General features: G+C 41.7%; 1 protein-coding gene across 3 annotated transcripts in view; it reads left to right on the top strand.

Moving 5' to 3' along the window:
• Nucleotides 1-20,951, top strand: part of REEP3 (receptor accessory protein 3) — a 46,275-nt gene extending 25,324 nt beyond the window's left edge. For all 3 annotated transcript variants that reach the window (XM_044420408.1, XM_044420411.1, XM_044420409.1), the window contains exons 3-8: nt 3,743-3,819; nt 4,238-4,358; nt 4,556-4,669; nt 13,260-13,410; nt 14,508-14,659; nt 17,569-20,951. In XM_044420408.1, coding sequence (XP_044276343.1) covers nt 3,743-3,819; nt 4,238-4,358; nt 4,556-4,669; nt 13,260-13,410; nt 14,508-14,659; nt 17,569-17,625 — 672 coding nt within the window. In that variant the 3' untranslated portion in view covers nt 17,626-20,951. The remainder of the gene's footprint in view (nt 1-3,742; nt 3,820-4,237; nt 4,359-4,555; nt 4,670-13,259; nt 13,411-14,507; nt 14,660-17,568) is intronic.
• The last annotated feature ends 985 nt before the right edge of the window (nt 20,952-21,936 follow it).

The following is a 21,936-nucleotide window of genomic DNA, read 5'->3' on the forward strand; positions in this document are numbered from 1 at the left end:
CACAAAATAAAACATGACCTCAGCTGATTTAAATTGCCCCTCACTGCTAATCAGCTGATGCATCAGTCAGTTTGTTTACTAAATAAATCATACCCTGCAACCTTTAAACGTTTTTGCTTTAGAAAAGGGAAACGTATTTAAATTCCCTGGTTGCATATCTGAGTCTTCTTATTTTTGTTTTTAGTCTGATATAACTGTCTTCCAATAATGAGAGCTTGAAAAATAGGATAATTGGATAGAATGTGCCCATAAACCTTAGAAAAATCTGTAAAAACTAGGTAACTTGAAATCTAATTTGTCATCTTTAAAAAAAAAAAGTGGGGAAGGTAACATTGTATCTGGCCATTTTCTGGTACTGGTCTGTATAGTGTGGTTAGCAATTGATCCCCTCAGATGACTGTGCTAAAGACTGGCATGTGATATCAATGTATGTAGGAAATGTAGAATAGACAGATTAAAATACCTTACTGGATCAAATCCTTGAACTTAATACTGCAGCTCATTTCTCAAGTGGCAAATGCCTTAGACAATTATGCACATAGTGATTACAAATTATAGATGCTTCTCTTGCTCATATGCTTTAAGAATCCCTGCTGCCCTTAAAAGTACACTGAAAGAGGCTTGCTGTGGCAGTTTATCCATTTCATGCTCCCATGTAGTGGTAGTCTTATTGGTTCTGTTTGGAGGATTATATCTTGACCTATAAATCCAAGGTATGATTAACTCATGCAGCCCCTTTGCTCAAGCCATAATTTAACAGGAAGTTTCCACACTTTTCATTCATCTCTGAAACTTATCAGCTTTGGGAATAGCTGGGATCTTTGGGACTAGCTAGGTTTGTTCTGAAGCTGGCAATCATTGTTTCAAATCATTGTTTGAATGAAACAGGAAACTATGATTAATTGGACTCTCCTCAACCTGATTAGAGATTGTGCAATGGAAAGAATGAAGGGATTGTATCTTGGCTTATAAAGTCAAGATATGATTGCCAAATTAGATCACTCAGAGTTAGTGGAGTTTGTCAGCAGAAATTGATGCTCCTCCCATAAATGACATGTTTACTCACTGAAATGAGGGAATTCTACTTAGCTTCCATGCTAAACAATTCAAACAAAACCTTGGAAGTGGGCCCAAGCCACCCTAATCTCTTCCGATTTTGCAGCTTGCTAGGGACTGCTGGTTTGTCTTTTGCTGCACTCCAGCACCATCCTTGCAGGTTGCCAGAGAGAGTGGTATTGCAACTGTCAGCTCAGCGAGGATCCTGTGGCATAAGATCAACAGACCCTGAAGAGCTGCCCAGCTGCTCTCTCTCTGCTAATCTGTGCTCAGGCATAGACTAAGCTATTTGATTCCCAGTAGTCTCTTTCTTTGACTATCAGCTGCTTTCAAAGCCTTTTTGCTACAAAACAAGTGCAGAACCTGTAGCCTCCAGGACCCCCCAAATGGTCAGTGCAGACTTTTGGGGCTTTTCCAAGATGCTGGCCTTTGGCTGCAGGCCTCACTTGTGGAGGGATCCCCAAGGAGACATCTCCTAGCAGCAGAAACCCCACAGTTCAGTGTAATGTGGGGTGGCCCAACCCGTAGTGGTGAGGATGCAAGGCCGCCTGGGTGTTGGGACTCGCATATGTGGATGAGAGCAGTTGAGTAAGTCCTTTCTGCTTTACTTACCTCACTTCCTTCTCTCCATTACGGGAAAGAGAAAGGAAAGAGTCAATCTAGTCCATGCTGCTTCTCCACTGAGCTAGGCTGGCTTGGCCTCCCTGCACCGTGGGGCTTGTCTGACATGAAATGCCCACGTGCAGCAAAGTACTGGTCCCTGAGCCAAGCAATGATGATGGGCACCTTGTATAAGGTGAATGTGGCCATGGCCACCTGATAGCTTTTGGCCAACGGGGGGGGGGGGGTTGCCCCTCCCAACATGAAACACTTCTGCAATGAAAGGAGCATCTTTGAAATGGGCCAGTTAACACACTGCTGCGTATATATTGCCAGTGTTTGCATGCCATGGTAAGCTTGGGCTTTGGGGAGCGTGTGTCGTGAGGCCAGAGCACTCTTTCTGATTCCCCACATAGGTACAGGCAATAAAGGTTTAAAGCCTTTTATTCTAAACATTTCAAAGATAAGCAGCCAATGGATAATACAGGAGCAGTCAATGCTAGTTCTAAGCAACACAGTTGTCCCCTCCTTTCTGACCTTCCTCAGATTTATGACGTACTCTTAACCCAACGGAAACGGACCTCCCCCCGGGGGCTAGATAAACTCCTCTCCCTCCTTCTTTGACTTTGCCTCTCTTTTAATTGGCCCAAGCGCCGAAGTCTTCTCCTCAGCTGGGCATTCTCCATGGCAATGGGCACTCCCACTGCCGGCTCATGAATATCAGGAACTTGTATAAAAACTTCATCAGAGTCAGGTGGTGTGGCGGGGGGGTGTTTGTGCCAGGGGCACCAAGTAGAAATCTTCTTGCACTAAAGCCTGACTCTCGCTGGGAGCTTCTTGCTCTCTTATGTGTGCTAATGACTCCTCTGAGTCGTTAGGCACGAACGTGTGGTTTTTCCTTGAACAGTGCATGCAGCACTTTACTTTAGGGAAAAATCGGCATGGTGGCAAATTCAACAGTCAGGGTCACAAAAAAGGGCCAGGGCTGCATGCAGGCGTTATGCTGTCCACCACTGGTTTAGAGCACGTACATTGATACTACATTATGTTTTTCTTAAATATAGTTTCATCATCAGAAAAATTGTAATAATGGCTGTACTGAGGCTGTGAGTTCATGTTGCTTTTCATGCCCTAAGCATGCCTATTTCAAGAGTGACATATGGAATCTCTCTGAATCTATGACTTCTAACCGCTGATGGAAGATGACTCCTTCTCCACAAAAGAAAAAAGGGGGAAAAAAGCTTCCTCACATGAAAAGCTGGAAGGGGAGGGTGGGGGATGGGAATAAGGGTTTTGACTTAAGCATTCCCTGCTAGCTTTCCATATACAAGGATGTTGTGTCTCCCTCCGCCTTAATATAAACATAGCACTCTTAGAGCCTGGATGGATTTTCGTACTTGAGGCTTAAATTGTTCAACAGTGGTCCCCTGTCTCCATGTGAGAGGCTGGGAATTTAGACATGTGAGGGGCAAGTTCTAGGGATTTCTAACAGTGGATTCTCAGTGTACTTACAAAATTATAGTTCCCAGAATACCAGTTTTAGCTGGCATAAAATGACATGTTTTTGGTGGAAATAGGAATGTCTGTGCCATGTTCTGTTGCTGCCAAAACTAGTATTTAGGAATGTCACTGTTTGTGGCTCACTTCACTGGTAAGAATTATGTTTAGAAGAAAGTTCTTATTATAACCAGTTTCCAGCTATAAAAGTCTGGTTTGTCTGGTTAAAGAATTGGGAAGGTTTCTTTACTAATAGTGCCCATTTTAAGGAAAGTTATGGGATTTTCTGATTATTGAATGAATGATATGACTGTCAACAATGCACCAGTAGCTGCTATGCAGTTTATTTCCTTCTGAAGTTGGTCTTTGACCTAGAGTAGAACACAAAAGCTGTATTTCAGAAAGTTTACTCTTTCTGCTGTTATCTGAAACTTGTAGCTCCCATAATTGTAAAATGCATTAATGCAAGCAGCAGTTCTGTATAGTTAATTTGTTAAAATGTACGTGTAACCAAAGTAAGAATTTTCTTGCCCTTCAACGTACCTGGAATTAAAATTGTTGCCTTAACATTCACATTTTTCATTTTTAGGTGCGGTGGATGATGTACTGGATTGTATTTGCTCTTTATACTGTTACTGAAGCAGTAACTGATCTCATGATCTCTTGGTAAGATCTATACGGTTGCAAAGCTTAATACTCCCATTGGGTTTGGTGTTGCATTATTGAACTTGTACCCCATTTAGAGTGTCAAAAGCCCCTTAATCAATGTATTATATCTTATGAAGGACTGCTGAAAAGTTCTCAGCCCAACCAACAAAACAAAACAGATTCAAAACCAAAGTGGGTCAGGCCAAGAATTTATTAGCGTCCCTTCATAGTTGCATGGAAGGTGGAGCTATAAAACACCGCTAGTGTATGCAGATAAGACTTCGGTAGAGCAATATCTTCTAAGATAATTTGGCCACCAACTTTTTGCTTAAAATGATGATATGGGATAACATCTAGAGCTAACTAAATTAGAAAGAATGTACCTATTTCTGAAAATTAGGTAACCCTGTTTTGAATTCTTATTTATGTTTTGCAGGTTTCCACTGTACTATGAGCTGAAGATTGCTTTTGTTATTTGGTTGCTCTCTCCATATACTAGAGGAGCAAGTTTAATATATAGGAAGTTTCTTCATCCTCTTCTTTCTTCAAAGGAAAGGGTGAGATTTCTTCCCTCTGCTTTGCTCTTAAAGTCATTTATTGTAATGCATAAACAGTTGAAATGCAGTTGCCATGTTTAGGTGGGGAAGAGACTTGAGTTAGAGCTTTGTATATATTACATGAGAATGTTACGGATTGCAGGTGTCAGATTAGACTAATCTCTTGTGTCGTGCTGTGTGTTGTTTTTCCTCCTCAGGAGATTGATGAATATATTGTGCAAGCCAAAGAACGTGGTTATGAAACAATGGTTAACTTTGGTAAACAAGGCTTAAATTTAGCTGCTACCGCTGCAGTGACTGCAGCTGTAAAGGTAAAATATATTGCTTTTTAACTGTTCAGTATAAAAAGACAGTGTGGGTGTACATATATAAACGCAAACTAGATAACTTTTTCTAACAGCATGTTCTAAAAGTATGATCTCTCAAACACTGGCTATATAATGCTTTTTAATAGTGAAGATGACTCTTTCTTTCTTTCTTGTTGCCTTTTCTTGCTGGTAAACACACTCCATAGGATTTCTGGCTTCTTTCTGCTGTTTTCCTTCAATCAAGTTGAGGTAATTGCTCATGGAAAATTAAAGCATGAAATAATGCTTCACTACATGTGCGTGAGAAATGGATATAAGTCTACTGAATTCACTTTACTTTCTAGAATAAAATATTAATTCATGACATGAGCTTGAAATGTAACTGCCCTTGCTTAGAGCTGTATAATACTTGAGAACATTGATTTGGGCTCAAAATAGTCCTGGCCAACTGCTCACTCTCTGTAAGTTAAGAAGCAACTCAGCCCTAATGTAATTAAGGCATTAATGGGCACAAATGAAATCCTTTGTAACTAGAACAATCTGCAAAGAAAAAATTGTATGCCTCTGAGCAAGTCTTTGATCAGAAGAGCTGGAGAAGGATAAGCTGAACAACACTAGTATTAAGCTGCAGTGAATTTCAACGCACAAATGAAGTGTTGTTCTGACTGGGACATAGAGATGAGCTGAGGGGCTTGCTCTAATAGAGCTGTTTGTGTTTGGGGAGTCAGTCCTCCTCTGTTCTCCCTGTCTTAGATACTTCTAGAAAAGTATAATTGTAACAATGGATAGGTCTCTAGCAATAGAGCAGTTGTGTGCATGTTGTACATCCATGCTGCATGTAGTTGGGAAACTTCTCTAGATGAACCATTTTTGGCAGGAATCCACCCTTACCATCCCGGTGTGCATGTTCCTAACCCTGCAGTCTTCTTTTGACATCCATTGCAGTTGTCTCATAGAAAACATCTATTTGCTCACTGTTTATAGTACAGTTACTCGGGTTTTTTTTCAGTATCATGTTAATTTATTCCTTTTCATGGTACAGTTTCATGGATTGGGCCCTTTAGAACCAAGAACTTAGCAGAAATGAGTCAAGGATCATACGAATGGTGAAAACTGGAGAGGACTTTTTTAAAGCCAATAATGTAAGAAAGTTTAGAGTTGGGAAGAACATCCTCATTGTCTCCAGTGAATCACAAGGGGGAAGAGATGGAAAATATCCCTAGAAGTCTCTTGATCACAAGGCAGTCAGTACCATCCCTATACCGTGGACTTTAAAAAATTCTCTAAATATAGCAGCTTATGTACTTATTAAATACAGTTGATAAACTTTTAATTCAGTCTTTTGAAGTCTTCAAATCTTGAGCAAAAGGACCTGCTCTGAATTCTTGTACCTGTGGATAGGAACTTGCAAATTTTGCTGTTAAATTTGTTAGCTTTCCAAGGTAGCAACTGGGATGTTCTCTTTCCTTAAAATTAAGCATCACTAGGATCACAATTCATAGCTCCTCTTAGAAGGAAGCTTCCAATGTTGGAGTCTTTCATACAATCGGTGGCCTGCTGTTCTTGGCTTGTTTTCATAAAATGTCATGTCATCCAAACCTGTCCTACCATGGGTAAGCCCAAAAGCCAGTGAGACGCTCAGTCAAAACAGCATAAATCCCCCACTGCTCTTGGCAAGCAGCTACTCCACTGATAGCAGCCTTTAAAGTGCTCAAGTGGCACTTGAGGATTGCTCTCAGAAGTTTTCCCTTTGTGCCCTTTCAAGACGAGGAGGAGACATGCTTGCTGGTGGCTGAAGAAGTCTACTCTTGAGCCACTGGCAAGGATCCACTCTGTGGTGCTGCCCTGTGCTTGGGACAATGCCATGGAGTGGGCCAAGCATCTCCACCTCCTCCCTCCTGAGAGATTTACCTCAAGCAGGGGTGCCCAGTCCATTTGGCTGTATGGCCCCAAGCACAGGGCAGTGCTACTCAAGTGACTGGGCATTCTCACTTCCTTCCCAAGAGTGGACTTCTTGGGTAGGAGGCCGGAGCTCCAGAAGGAGGAGGAGGTAGGGTGCTTGATCACCTTCCCCATTCCTCCCCTTGGGCTTCAGGGCAGGAGCCCCATTTTCTCATGGGGCTAAAGGAGGAGAAGGAACTTTTCTTTGTTCCTGTAGCAGTGGGGCAAGCCCCTGCATGTTGTGTCTGCTAAGGCTGGACGTTTCTCTCCATTGCACTTCAGGGCATAAGCTTGTGATCATGGCTGCCAGAAAGAAGAGGCTTGTTCCTCTTTTCCCTGTCCCCTGAAATACCTCGTGATAGACAGGGATGGGGAGCAAAGTACCCATGGTGCACCCAATCCATTGTCTCTTGGGCTTACCATGGGCACTTCCCAAAAACAGCTAGCCCAGTGTTGCCTATTGCCAGTGTGGGTTGTCAGGCCATGCAAACTCAGTTAATGTCCCTTGAAGGTAAGGAGACCATCACACTAAAGCTTTAGGCAGTATGTTCTGTATTCTAGAGAGTGGGATCCTCTTCTCTGTAGACCCTTCTTGCTAATGTGATGCATTGGAGCAATTTTTTTGCCCCTCATTGTTTGTGAGGATTCAGATGGCGTCAGATGTTTCTATGATTATATGAATTTGGTCTTTGGGCATACATAGGATATTTGGCTTGCAAACTGAGAGCTAGCTCAGAGGATGTTACCCCCATGGTTGTTTATTTTTAGTCTTTTTTTTTTGAAAAACTTTTCTGCATTTCCCAGAGTGAAAGGAGATTACAAATAAATATTCAAATTACATGAAGCCAAAGCAGCAAATAGAACAGAGCAAGCAAAGCTCACCCAAGCTTTAATTATTTATAGCCTGTCTTTTTTTCCTTCCAAGGAACTCAAGATGGCTTAAATAATTCTCCTCCTCTTCTTTGTTTTATCCTCCCAACAACAACCCTGAGAGGTAGGTTGGGCTGAGAGTCTGTGATTGGTCCAGTGAGCCCCATGGCTAAGTGGGGACTAGAACCCAGATCACCCGAGTCCTAGTCCCGAGCTCTTAACCACTACACCACACTGGCTCTCAAGAGATAGCTGAGATAACGTCCTTCAGAAGTTGGGCCAGCCAGGTCCCTGAAGGATTGAGCCCAGTCGAGTCCATAGGGTTGGCAGCATTAGCGCAAAGGCCTTCCTCCAGGGGGATACCTAGCTGCACACAAAGCAAAGGCTTGGATGTTGTGCGATGCGCAGGGAGGGTGTGCAAGAACGTTCTTTCAGGTGGTTGCAATCCTCGCAGAGTAGTAAGATTTAAAACCTGAGCGCACACGTATGGGTTTTCTATACAGCATTTCCCGTACGGGCATGCCTGGTGCTGTTGCATATGGTAACAATAATTTAGAGGTTACTGTTTTTCATAGATTGCTGCCAAGGGAAAAGCTTTTCAGCGGGAACCATGGGTATGTTTCAGGGCCAGGGGTGTTCATATTTGAACTAGGACTAAACATAACCACTGCACATAGGAGTCTTATTAAGGAAACTGCCATTATTTTAATTGAAACTGCAGGAGGTAGCAAGAGGAGGAATGGTTCCTAGTTAGCAAGGACATGGCAATCTGACTTGGCATTCTTGGGAAAAAGTGCTTCAATTCTTAATTACAAAGCTGTGTCTGTAGTTACAGAGAGATTCCTGCGGTTGGCCTGAGTTTGTTGGCAGCTCATGTGACCAGTCTGACTCAGACTTACTTGACAGTCCCTGTGACCCTGACATAGCTTACCTGCAAGCTTTTCATTTAAATGTTAGTATGCTGATTGTCCTTTGCCAAATCAACTTAAAAATCAGTCTCTGGAGCATGTATCTTTAGAATTTCTAAAGAGGGAAATGCTGACCTTGATGTTCTGTTAAATTTGTTTTTTTTTTGTCTCGAACCTTTTATGCAGTGTTATCCCTGCCCTCCCATGTTAAGGAAGGTAGTACTATAAAGGGTACATTCAGATTCACCAGTAAGGCATGGGTCTGTGTTATGAAAGTACAATTCCCCTTTCCTCTGGCATCAGGTTGAGGAGAGGTGAACTTTTTTCCCCCATCCAAATTGCTGTTTAGGGTACTCATGACATGCTACATGGTGGTGAATTCCACATATGGTTAGTTGAAACAAGCTCAGTGCATAAAGTATGGTCTAAAGTAGTCCTGTTTCCACTTACCATAGTTAGGATGAACTGCAGTATGTCTGGGCTCAGATGACTCTGCAAGTAGCATTTCCTCTAATGTGGAAATAGAAGCTTCCAAGCGTCTCACAGCTGCATCAGACAAGGAGAGAGCACCTGAGCACGTGGCTTACTTCAGGCAAGGGCTTAACATTACTGCCCAGCCCAGCCCAGCCCAGTGCTGGTTAAGGCGATGTGACTGCAGCGATCAGATTTATATGCCACTCAGTAGCCCAACAGGACAGTATTTTGTTTGTTGTATAATATAATATAATACAATGCAATACAATATATAATATTATATATACTATTATTATTCTTATAATAATAGTATGATAAATGTTACTGTATTGATGACTGCCACTATTGCTGTGCCTGTCAGGTCCAAGAGTTGCATCTCCAAAGTCCAGATTGTGTGCAGCCAGAGCAACTTCTCATTTTGCTTTCTTGCATATTTTAATTTGCCCATGTATTACCTGTTTACCATATTCTGTTCCTTACACCTAGCTGTTAGGAAAAGCCGTGGTATTTTCAAATATGTAATGTACTGCTGAGAAGTTTTCACTGTTAATTTATCTACAAAGGTGCTAAATGTCTTTCGGTTAATGGATAGTTTTTTTTCTTAGGGATGGAGGCTTGTGTGATTGATCCAAAACTTTTATATCATGGTTCCTTTCCAAGTTTGGACAGTTTATTATACATAAAATGTGTCTGAAAAAGTTGTAATTGTAGAGCATGGAAAGTCTAAGGTTACCTGTTCACCTGAGAGAGTAGCTAGTAGTGGGAAATATTCAGTGTTAGTCTAATGTAGAGTAGATGCATTGTGTCTTACATTGGATCCCATCCAGTGATAGCTAGTGGATCCAAGAAGACAGCTTTTAATATGAAGCACTCTAATTTTATAGAAACATAGAAACAGAGCGAGTCAGAAGGGGTCTCCCGGGCTATCTAGTCTGACCTCCGGCACCAGCTGGCTCTGCTCACGATATGCCCACCATGTGTACGTCCAGCCTGTCCTTGAACACCCGCACCGATGGGGCCTCAATGACCTCTCATGGAAGCCCATTCCACACCCTTGGGGTCCTGACTGTCAGGAAGTGCTTCCTGGCATCCAAATGGAACCTTGGCTCCCTGAGCTTTGCTCTGTTGGAGTGCGTCCTGCCTTCCTCTGCAGGGGAGAACAGGTCTCTACCCATCTCCATGTGACATCCCCTCACATACCTGTATGTCGCCAAGGTATCCCCTCTGAGTCTCCTCCAGGCTGAAGAGACCCAGTTCCCCTGCAAACTGGCCACCAACCTTGTGGCCCTACACTGCACTGACTCTAACCTGGCTATATCCTTTCTGTAATGAGGGGCCCAAAACTGAGCACAATACTCCAGTTGTGGGTGCACCAGAGTTGTATAGAGTGGTAGTAATACCTCTCCCGATCTAGAAGCCACACTTCTGGCTATGCAACCAAGGGTGGCATTCGCCCTCTTGACCACCGCATCACACTGCCTACTCATGTTTAGCTTGCAGTCAACCAGTACCCTGAGGTCCCTTTTACAAGTGCTGCTCTCAAGCCACTTGTCACCTAACCTGTACTTATGACAGCTATTCCTATGCCCCAAGTGCAAGACCTTGCACTTATCCACATTGAACGCCATCCTGTTGTCTCCTGCCCACTTCCATAGTCTGTCCAGATCCTTTTGGATCTGGAGTACCTGCTCCTCAGTTGTGGCCACTGCTCCAGTTTTAGTGTCGTCTGCGAATTTGATCAGCAGACTGTTCACCCCTTCTTCCATGTCGTTAATGAAAAGTTTAAACAGGATTGGCCCCAGGACAGAGCCCTGGGGGACCCCGCTTGTCACTGGCTGCCATCCCGATGATTCCCCGCTAATGGTTACCTTCTGCTTTTGGTCAGTCAGCCATGCCCTAATCCACCGGACAGTGCTTTGGTGTATCCCAAACCTCCTCAGTTTCTCCACCAGGATATCATGGGGCACTTTGTCAAAGGCCTTGCTGAAATCCAGGTATACCACATCCACTGCATCCCCTCCATCTAGTCATCTCGAAACCTTGTCATAGAATTCCACAAGGTTTGTCTGGCAGGACCTGTTTTTGCGGAAGCCGTGTTGTGCGGCTGTCAGCCTCCCTTCCCTGTCTAGCATCACTAGATCTCTATTATGAGCCTTTCCATGGTTTTTCCTACGGATGTAAGGCTAACAGGTCTGTAATTCCCCATGTCCCTTCTACTACCCTTTTTGAAAATTGGGACCACTGATGCCACCCTCCAGTCCTCTGGAACTTCACCCGTTCTCCACGAGGCCTCAAAAATGGAGGCCAACGGGCTTGAGAGAACCCCTGCCAACTCTCTAAGTACTCTCAGGTGTAACCCGTCAGGGCCTGGTGCCTTTAATGTCCAATGCCCTGAGGAGCTCCCTCGACTTCTAGCGGGGTGACTCTAATCTGTGCCCTTAAGTCCCCAGCCTCATCTCATCTCCTGTGTGGAGATTATATATCTCACTTATAGTGAGAACATGCAAATTTACATGCTCAAAATAAATTAAGCAAATATAACTTGAATAAGAATTAAATGTTTGTTGTGAATTCATTAGGTGAGCTTTAACCACATTAGGAAGCTTTGGGCCAAGAGCCAATGCCTGATGGAATCAGTATGTAACAAAATAGGAGATTGTTTAGACCATATAGATTTTTTTTCAACCTCTGATGCCCTCCAATGCTTTGGGTGACAAATCTAGCCAGCAACACCAGCATAGGCTATGGACAGAGAAGATGGGAACTATAGTCCACAATATTAGAAGGGCATCAGCTTGGGGAAGGTTGCCATATAAGATATGAAAGTAGATAGGGAATAGATACTGTTCCCTGAAAACTGGAGGCATATGTAAATTTGCCAAAAAGCTTCAGAGTAACTCTGCTCAGTTGTAAGACCAGAAATGTGTTTATTGTTTCCCTACAAGAGAGTCCTTTGCACCAAGCTTGCAGTTAAAACTACTCGTCATTAGGTCATCCTAATTTGTAGCACTGGGTGTGCCCTACTGTTCCATCCTTGCTAGCATTCTGTGTTTGCAACATTCTACTGCTGGTTTTCTTTCATAAACCTTTAAGTACGCTGTACTTAAAACCACTCTCTGTAACCATGTCTCCTCCTGTGTGCTGGCATGGTCAGCTATGTCAGGGTTAGCTGCCTTTGTCTTCCATAAAGTATAGGTGTGGCACAGGGCATTTCATGGATAAAATTACTGAGCAGGGACCTCCAGACCTAGCTTAATCCACAATTTAAATTTAGAATTTAACTTAACTCCAGTGAAAAACGAATCCGAAGTCTACAACTTGCTTGAAAAGTCAGTTAAATCTTTAGCCCTTCTGAGATTAAATCCTCCTAAATTCTAACTTCGAATAGCTTACAAATTTAAGGGGGCAGATTTTAAGAACTAAGAAATCCATCTGTCATCACTTTGCAGTGTGGCTTTTGATTAACCTTTGAGTAAACTTCATTGTAGTTTTGACACCTGTTTTGGTTAAAGAAACGAAACCTTGTGAATGAAACATAAGCTTAATCTACCCAAAGCTCTGAAAATACAGTTTAAAAAACATTCCACACCCTTTCCTTCCTAGACTATTACCCATTTGAAATCTTCTCATACCTTCTTTTTTCTTTCTCATAGCACAATGTATGTCACTTCTGAGTTCCAGTTTTGGGTTTTTGTTTTTGTTTTTAATAATGTGGGGTCATCTTGGTATTGGAAAATGCTGCTGGGTGACAAATGATAATGTTTTTGGAAGTTATGTCTGTCTCTTTACCTAGGACATTGTGTCTTCAAATTCCTCATAACTGGTGAAAATTGGGAAAGGTATAGGCTTCTGAGATTTTTGTAAGATAACTTGCACGTGTGGTATATTTCAACATTTTCAGTACAATCCTGTTCATGTTGCAGGATTCCAGTGGTACTTGCTTCCTAGTAAGTCTGCCATGCTCTTCCCTCCTCCAAAGCTGGGAAAAAACAGTACAATGAAATATTAAAATATGTGCAACTGAGCTTTGTTACACATATTTAACTAGGAAGTTTGTTAACTATAGGAAGTTTTTTATTAAGTAGTTTAGTTTTCTGAGCTTAACTCTTAAATTTAGCAGAAAGCTAACATTTTTTAAAGTGAGAATGAGTAGTTTTATAAATTGGTTTACTAATGTAAATAACATCTGTATGCTGCAAGTTTAAAGATTACGTCTGAGCAAAGTGCCAGCCAAAAGAACACGTACTATTATCTTTTAGAAGCAATGGCAAACACTGCATGCAGTGTCTTATAATAGTACAACTATGTATTTAATTATTGCAGGTGAACTTTGAAGAAAAGAGTTTTACATTCCTCCCACCTATTGAAAGATTTCTCTGCTTTCCTGCTTAATGTTACAGGGCCAAGGGGCAATAACGGAAAAACTGCGAAGTTTTAGTATGCATGACTTAACAACTATACAAGGTGATGAACCTGTAGGACAAAGGCTCTACCAAACATTACCTGATACCAAAAAGAGAAGCAAAACCTCCACCACCAATGAATCTTTAGGTTTGTATTTTACTAAAAAGACTATTTCTAATTTTGCTACAACACTTTTTATATAAGCAAGCTGTAGAATAAAGGGTAAGCTTCCTATTTTTCTAGATATTGAGGCACCTTTATACCGGTAGATTCAACCAAGATGCACATAGCTTCATGTTAACCGATGAATTCTTTGCTTTATCTGCCCTGTCCTGCTGTTTTTCAAAAAGATAGCAGTCTCCACCTCTCAACTATGCTCCATCTTGCCTTCTCTGTCTAGCTAGTTCAACGGATTCTTCTTGTTACTTATCTTCTACTGTACTGAATATAGCTGAGTCTTCTAGGCCACATAACCTACAGCTGGCTGATATTAGGAGCTATGGTATAATTCTGTGCAGATGTACAGATGTCAGCTTGTGCTTTCCTTACAGAGCTAATGGTGTTCAGAGATTCATCTGAAATAATCATTACCACTTTTTCAGTCAGAGGTACCATTCCTGTTACGAGCTGTTGAGTCTAAATTACTCCCATCACCACTGCCTCCCTTGTATGAGCTCAAGTTAGATATTTTGGGATATATATAGCACAACCAGGATTGCTTGTAGGTGGGATGGTACAGTCTTCTTGCAGGGGGGTGTTTGCCATTTATAAAATGCTACTCTTTGGAATATGTTGCCTTCTGGTTTGAAGCACATGACTGAACTATTTGTTTTCATTGACATCTCAGTCTTCGTTTAGATAAGATTAGAAAATGCCTGAGTGCTCTTCAACACCGTTACTTGGGATCGAGAGTACTACTTCAGTTCCATCCAAGGGCTTATGTGCCTAGTAAAATGCTTGATGTCTTTCTTCTCCTGAAAGCAGATTCCCTTGTTCTCACCAGAAACTGCTTTTCAAAGTCCTCTGAGCTGTAAGTGCAGCTTGAGATGGAGAACTGCCCTGAACCAGTGCAGTTGCCAAACTGCTCTGGATGTGTGGGTCCATTGCGCAGTTCTTTGAGCCTGCCAGCATTCTGAAAAACCACAAGCCCTAACAGCTTCAATTCTCTTCTTTTTAAAAAGATAATTAATAACAAATTGTTTGTATATATTGCAACATCTCAGATGTTTATCTTGCAATTTCAGGTTATAGTATTCCAGTAAAAAAAGATTCTGAAGATGATAAAACCGATGAGGAGCGGGAAGGGACCTACTCAGAAGATGAAATGTATGCTCAGAGAGGTCTCCGGCGAACACAAAGCATGAAGTCTGTAAAAACGAGCAAAGGCCGCAAAGAGGCAAGCAACTTTTTTCTTGAAAGGATGAAGTTCCTTAGGAAACTAACTTTATCTTTTAATCTAAAGCCTCAGAATACTAAATATGCTATGACTATGTTTATGGCTGTAGATTGATTTTTAATTGGTAACTTACTAAAATAGAGGAATTTTTTTTCTAAGTCTGTACAAAAGCAAACCATAGGACAGTTTTGCTAAAACTACTGGCAGGATAGATACGTGGAACTAAAATATTATTTTTTGGAATAGTTCTGCAGTTTGGTAACTTGCTGCATGCAGCCAGAGTAACATACAAATAAACTAAAAATTCTGGCTTGTTAATCACCTGGTGAATAAGCCACATGCTGGTACATGAAGCTCATTTCCTTCTGCTTCACTTTTTTATTTGCTGAGTAAATAAACCAGGCAGCGGTTGTTTAGCATGATGGCTAGACCCAAGATTATGGCTTTCTATACCTAAATAAGCCAGGGTTATAAATATAAATCCTTATTTAAAGTTACCTTAAAATCCTGGCTTGTTTGAGCTCCCACACCCAGAATTCCAGATTTGGCCATCGTGCTAAGCTGTCCATGCCTAGTTTGTTTACACCATTTGTTCTTTCTGTGCTTTACGCCAGAATTTGTGGGTTTACCATATCTGCAAACCAGCATTGATAAAATCACTCCTTTGTGAAAATTTGGTGTCATTCAATGTACAAAAGCCTTGCCTATGAGTTCGTAATTAGATAAGGAGTAGGTAATTCGTTTTAGGGCATTCTCAAGGCATAATACTGAGCTGTGTTGTGGAATTTGTGAATCAGGTGGGGAACCAGTCCAGTGTTCTTGGGGTTCCAATCTAACCATGCAGGATTCTCCAGATGACCATCCCCTCTTTTTCCCCAAACCACATAGGGTGGTTTCCTGGCTTTTATGCCTCTGAATGCTTATTTATTGGCAGTAAGAGCTTTATGCTAGTATTTTTGGCTTCCTTCCTTTGGTCCCACTCACCACTGGAATGTCCCTCCAACTGTTCCAAAATGGAATTCAGCACTCCAGCTTGAACGAGCTTCCCTACCCTTGCATGAGGAGCATTGAGAAGCAATAAACTCATATGTTCCTCTGCTCCCGTCTATGAAGATTCCTGCCTTTGAATCCTTCTCCTGGCCTGTTGGTTTTACTCTGTGGTATCAGCAGTTTTTCAGTGCCAGAATCTGTATCTGTCTAGCCCAGTGTACCCAAGTAACCAGCAGCAGAAGAGTACAGCAGTCACGAGAGCAGAAGAACAAGTGGGGACATTCAGAAGAATTTAGTGGTCTACTGCCTGATCTTAGGCAGCTGATGCACTAAGAGAGGACCATAGCGAAGAGAGAGCTCATGTGTCCCACATGGTCAGTTAACATCTGGCTCTGATTTAGGGTCCATGACTGTCTGCTTGACTAGGAGTTCTCTGTGTTGAAATTTTAACATGTGGCCTGGAGCCAGCTTGCATGAAGGATCGTCTTCTTTCTTATAACCCTTCCTAGACCTGAGATCATCCTCAGAAGCCTTTTGAGGCCCTTCTTTGGGTGTCTACTGAAGGAGGGGAGTTTAGTGGCTCCTAAGGAGCCCTTGCAGTGGTGGCCATCAGTTGTGGATTGGCCTCCTCAGATGGGTTTACCTGGGGTCTACATTGTGATCTTTTTCGGCCCAGGAGAAGTCCTTCTTACTTTCCTTGGTTTTTTAGCCCTTCCATTTTAAAAAGTACCACTTGTATATATCTGGATCTTTGTACCGTTGCTGACTTCTGTCTTGGTTGCTACTTTGGTTCTATTCTGTTTCAAATATATGCTTTAAGGTTCTATTGTACTACATTATTGAATTTTATGGTTCTGTGGTTTACTTGGAGAGCTTTAAGCAGAGACCAATATAAAAATTAAAAAATTGTTTAAAAGCATCAAACAAGCAAACTGGAATTTAAATTTGCCTGCAAATCAGGCTCTGATTGTTGCCTATTCAGAGAAAACTGGAGTCAGTAGGGGAGCATAAAGCCACACCTGCACTGTGTCGCACTTAGAATGTTTCTCAGTTTATCTGGTTTCTCTATGAAGAGCTTAAAAAAGTGGGAAGTACTGTCAACCTCTTTGGAGAAGGAATATGACCCCAAACTGGATAACTGATTTCAGAAGCTACTGCTTGATTCCTTGGCATTTATGTTGGAGTTCCACAGGGTTCTGTCTTGTCTTCACCTATGGGAAATCACTGAACAATGTCACCTGAGGATCTGGAGTGAGGAGTTATCAGTATGCTGATGTTGCCCAGCTCTTATCTCTCTTCTTTATCTGTCTCTGTCTGCATTGCCTGTCAACATGCTGGTTTATTGCCCCACCTTAAGTCTAGCTAAGCAAACAGAACCAGTTGGGTTGAGACTCTAGTTTGAAGGACTGATGATGATATTCTTTTGAACTGTAGTTCAGCTTGGGGGGGGGGGGTTGCATTATGTTCCCTGACCACTTAACCACAATTAAGTGGAAATCAAACAGCATTCACCTACCTCACTCTTCAAATTTACTTGTTTCCATCTCTTCCTTGTATGCATCCTGCTTTGCCAAATTTCTGTGCAGCACTCATTATTATGTTAAATAAGTCACTTGTTCGAGTTAAAATGGCTGAAAGGGAACAAATTTTGGAACTACTGTAAATTTGCTATTGTCCATCAGCACTACAACATAATATATTGAAATCATCAAATGGGGCAAACTGTCTAAATTCCATAGATTTATCATATTTAAAGACTGCTTGCTGTCTCAAACTGCTTTTACTGTGTTCATTTGACATTTATATTTTCATCCCTGCCTCTGTACTAGGTAGTACTGCTGTACAAACAAGCATTTTCGGGGCTTTTGCAGAGAACTGTTCCTGTGGGTACCCTGAAATAGCTTCTCTCTTTCTTTCAGATGCGGTATGGCTCATTAAAATACAAGGTGAAGAGGAGACCACAAGTGTACTTCTAAATGATCTTCACTATTCAGCTTAAATCAAACTGCTGTTTTAGTTGCTTCCTGCCGGCCCACTGAGGTCCTGGTCCTGTGTGCAGGGCTTTCCCATTCTCTGAAGGAAAATGCTTGATGTGTATGTATGTGGATTCCCATTGTCGCTGTGGAGCTTTTCCTTGGTTGTCAGACAGAAGGTTCCTGTACACAAGGTGCTGTGCATGCATATCTGAGTTACTAGCCACTGTGTTTAGAATTTATGCATACCAAAAATTCAAATGTGGTGGTAAATGTTCTTTAAAGTGTGGTGTATTATATCATTAGAATCAGTTTTTTAACACCAACTGCTAATATGGGTAGGTAGCACTTTCTATGGTAGGTCGATTTCTATACTTTGTAAATGAAATAATTTAATGATTGACTAATTAATACATTCTTAATTGTGGCTCTTGTGGATGAGCACTACAAGTGGTTGGTTTCTCTCCAACACTTAATGAACATTGCACATCTCCATAATTCGCTTACTGTATTTGGAAAGCTTATACTTGAATGCATTATAATTCTAGATTGCTAGAAAGCTCTTCATCGAGTGTAAAAGAAATGAGTTTAAATGAAATAGGAGTAATTTACAACTAATCTACTTAATAACTTGGATCCAAAACAACGCTACTTGGGTTCATAAAAAGGGTTTCTGCTACCCAGTGGAATTAATTGTCGTTAAAACAAACAGCTGGTTTCCGTACCATGTGACTGACAGATTTTTGCCCTTGTTGCCAAGTGACTGTGCAAGTGGGAAAAAAAACCTTTGCTCTTTGGAGATGTTTGTATTGCTGCACTGTAATGATTTGAGTGTTACATGTGCATACAGCCATGTGTTATAAGCGCTCATTACATTACAGTCTCTGTTTCTGCGCACTCTGAGATTGATCTGTGGTAGCATTACGGTCATTCTAATGGGGTTTTCAGTACAGTGTTCATCAGAAATGTAGGAAAGCTGCCTTACACCAAGTCAGGCCATTGGGTCCATCTAGTATTGTCTACACGAGCTTGCAGCAGCACTCCAGGCTTCAGAGAGGAACTTTTCACCAACACTACCTGGAGGGGTCGGGGTTTGATCTTGGGACTTTCTGCCTGCAGAGTCAGTGTGCTTCCACTTGGCCCTGTCTTTGTAGCCATGTTCTCTAATGACGCATGTGAGAGGATGCAACTAAAGAAGTTGGGCTGGCTGGACCTTTTCTTTTGGTTAGAACTCAGTTTCTGTCTAGTATGCATAGAAAGTGTTTGAGTACATTGACGATCAAAACATCTCAATCCTTTCCATGATATCCTGGCAGTTAGGTATCAGACATGATACTGGACACTTCAAACTTAAGAAATGAGAAAACACAAACATTCTGAAGTTCTTTCTCTTGTCTGAAAAAATGGCTTTAAAAAAAATCATCTTGCATATGTTTTTCCAACATTACTATGTGTGGCTATTTTTCTCTAGACAAGCATTACTGAAAGCTTTATATTGGGGGCAGTACTCAGAACTGAAATCCATATTAAGAATACAGGGTAACTGAATGGTTGGACTAATGTACAAATTCTTAATTCATGTAAGACCAGCATAATCTGTGGAGCCTGTATTAACTTGATACATTTCTTCAATGTCCTTTGTGTTGTTTCAGAGCAACATTTGAAATGCTTTTAAATCCTGAGGGATACTTAAGTGTTTGCTACTTAAATGCTGGCTTGCAAAGCACTACCTTAGACAGATTTCTGAAGGGTGCCTTGCCCTTTTTGTTCAGATAAATCATCTGAACTTGTTCAGATAACCAGGGGTTTTAGTATTCTTTGTGGATGTAAATAAAAAAAGTAATTAAAGGGTATTTTTAAAAATCATAAAATGAGAGATGCACATTTTTAAGGCTGATGAGGCCAAGTGCTGGAACCTATTAAATGAAACACTTGAAAAAAATGCTGCTCCTGTATCAGTTGGTACAAGGCTTTAATTCAAGGATTCCAAATGAAGCAAACTATTTTGCTGCATAAAAAACTTTCATAAAGTTCAAAGAAAATGTATAGAAGTTAAACAACGTTTTTAATGCCATGCAATCTAGCAGTGTCTCTTCTCTGGTGAAGAACTATGCATTTATGGTTAATACTGGCAGCTTCCCCAGTAGGAGGAACTAAATGACTGTTTTCCTTATTGCCACAAACTTCAGAAACAAGATTTAGCATTATGGCCTGCCTGCCTGCCTGCCTTTACATCTCAGTATAGTGATTAATGTACCTACACTGAATGTAGGGAGAATGGAGTTTGGTGTGTGGCTCAGAGGACTGTAGATATATGCTGTAGCATTACCTTCCACAAGTCTTCCTGTTATGTAGATCCTTGGTTAACAAAATTTAAATTGAGTTTGTTAAAAAAAAATCTAGTTCTTCAGCATATGGACAGAGTGTAGTTTTAAAAGAGCTCAGCCTTGTTTTCATCCTACATCATTTTAGTTAAAAATTTAGCTTGTCTTATAGAGACCCTTATCATGCTGGGTCAGGCAAACAATCCCTCCAGTTCCCATCTATCTTTCCACAACTATTCAATGTAGATAACTTAAAAGGAATTGTATATGAAGCTATTGTGAGATGTCACATTTTTTGTTATATTCTTTTCATTACACCTATCACTTTTTAAATTTATTCAAGCCTTTTAGCAAGAAGAATTGTCCTGGAGCTTTAATGCCTGTGTCATAGGTTACATAATTGGTGTAAACTTATATCATACACTAGAAAATAATGTGTAGTGCTTAAGTACATGTTTGATATGGATGCAGTTCAAAGGGAACTCTTGACTGGCCAGATGTTCCCTGAGCAGGTTTTTGTATGGAAAGATTCAAGACTGCTTCACATTAGATCTAAAGAAGCTGCGACTGAATGAAAGACCGTTTTTCTCCTTCAACCTGTGTTTTAACTTTTTGGAATCAAATAATAAGGTAAAAGCTAGACATTTAAATGTAATGGCTACACCATATCAAAAATAAGATTTTGACATACTGGGCTTCCACTAGGTCAGTATTCTTTTAAGTATTTATTATGTAAAAGAAACACATGCAGAGGGATCATTTGTGATCTATTTTCAAGGATTGCTGCTTCCAGTTCTTACAAATGCAGTTTCAACATTTGGATTCATAGTAGCTTGAAAGATAAACTTTAACTTAGCTGTTAACCGTCAATTTGTTTACATATTTGTAGTACTGAGAGGAATCTTTTAGCATTTGTACTGACTTTTCTTTACCTTTGTAAGTGCTATTTTTGAAAATGCAATTGCTTTATTTATTTAAAAATACTTAATAAAATGAATGCGCTCAGTTTCTGTGTCTTGCCTCATTCAAATGCAGCACAGATTAATACTTGTTCTGGAAAAGAAAGCATTGCAGGAAGCAAAAAGAAGAGGAGGTGCTTCCAGCCACTTGGCTGGAGTGTCCTTTTTTCTGCAGACATGAAACATCAGATGGGGACAGTGGAGGAGAGGACATTGTGCCTCTGCCCCCTGCCCTGCAGGGCGACCACTGGGGTGGGGATATTCTGCTTGGCTGCCTCTGGAAGAGACTCGCGGCAGGACTCGCCTCTCCCCCTCCTCTGGCTACATGAAATGTTGGCTAGGGATGGGTCAAACTGTTGGAATCCCTCCAGGCATTCACAGGCTTCCTCTGGTGCTTGGCCCAGTCTTCCAGACAGCCAAGCCAAGAGGCAATCTGTGAACACTCACTCAGCCCGAGTTGCACAACCAGCTACCTTCTTCCGCAGCAGCAGCAACCCACAAGGCCGGCTGTAGCTGGCGGGGAAGAGAGAGGCTGCTTGCATAGCTGTGTGTGTGTGTGGGGGGTTGCTTTCTTGGAGGACCCCATAACCGAGTGCCCTGCAACCGCCGCTTGAGTGGGTGCTCCGGTGCATGAGTAGGCACTGCTCGCACAGCGCATGGGGCTCGATTCCTAGCAAGCCCCCTGCAAATGCTGAAAGTGGACCAGGATCTGGGAAACCAAGCCCAGAGGATCTGATGGATTCCCAAGCCCAGGTGGATTCCTTGCACATCCCGGTGGTGGCTGAGCTGGAGGAGGATGTGCAAATTGGGCTTGGGGGCCCACTGTGCCCTGATGCAAGGCCTGAAGGGGGTTAGGGAAGGCAGCATGGAGTGGACGTGGGAGTGCCTGCTTCCCATTGCTGGTGAAGATTCCTCCTGAGCCAGAGCGAAGGTGAAAAGCAGGGAGATGGCTGTAGTATCGTCCTTGGCAGCAAAACAAATCCAATAAATTAAGAAAAGAGTTACTTTAGAAGGAAGAGAAGAGAGAAAAG

The sequence above is a fragment of the Varanus komodoensis genome, unplaced genomic scaffold (assembly GCF_004798865.1).
Source record: "Varanus komodoensis strain SLA01 unplaced genomic scaffold, ASM479886v1 scaffold11, whole genome shotgun sequence".
Classification (NCBI taxonomy): Eukaryota; Metazoa; Chordata; class Lepidosauria; order Squamata; family Varanidae; genus Varanus; species Varanus komodoensis.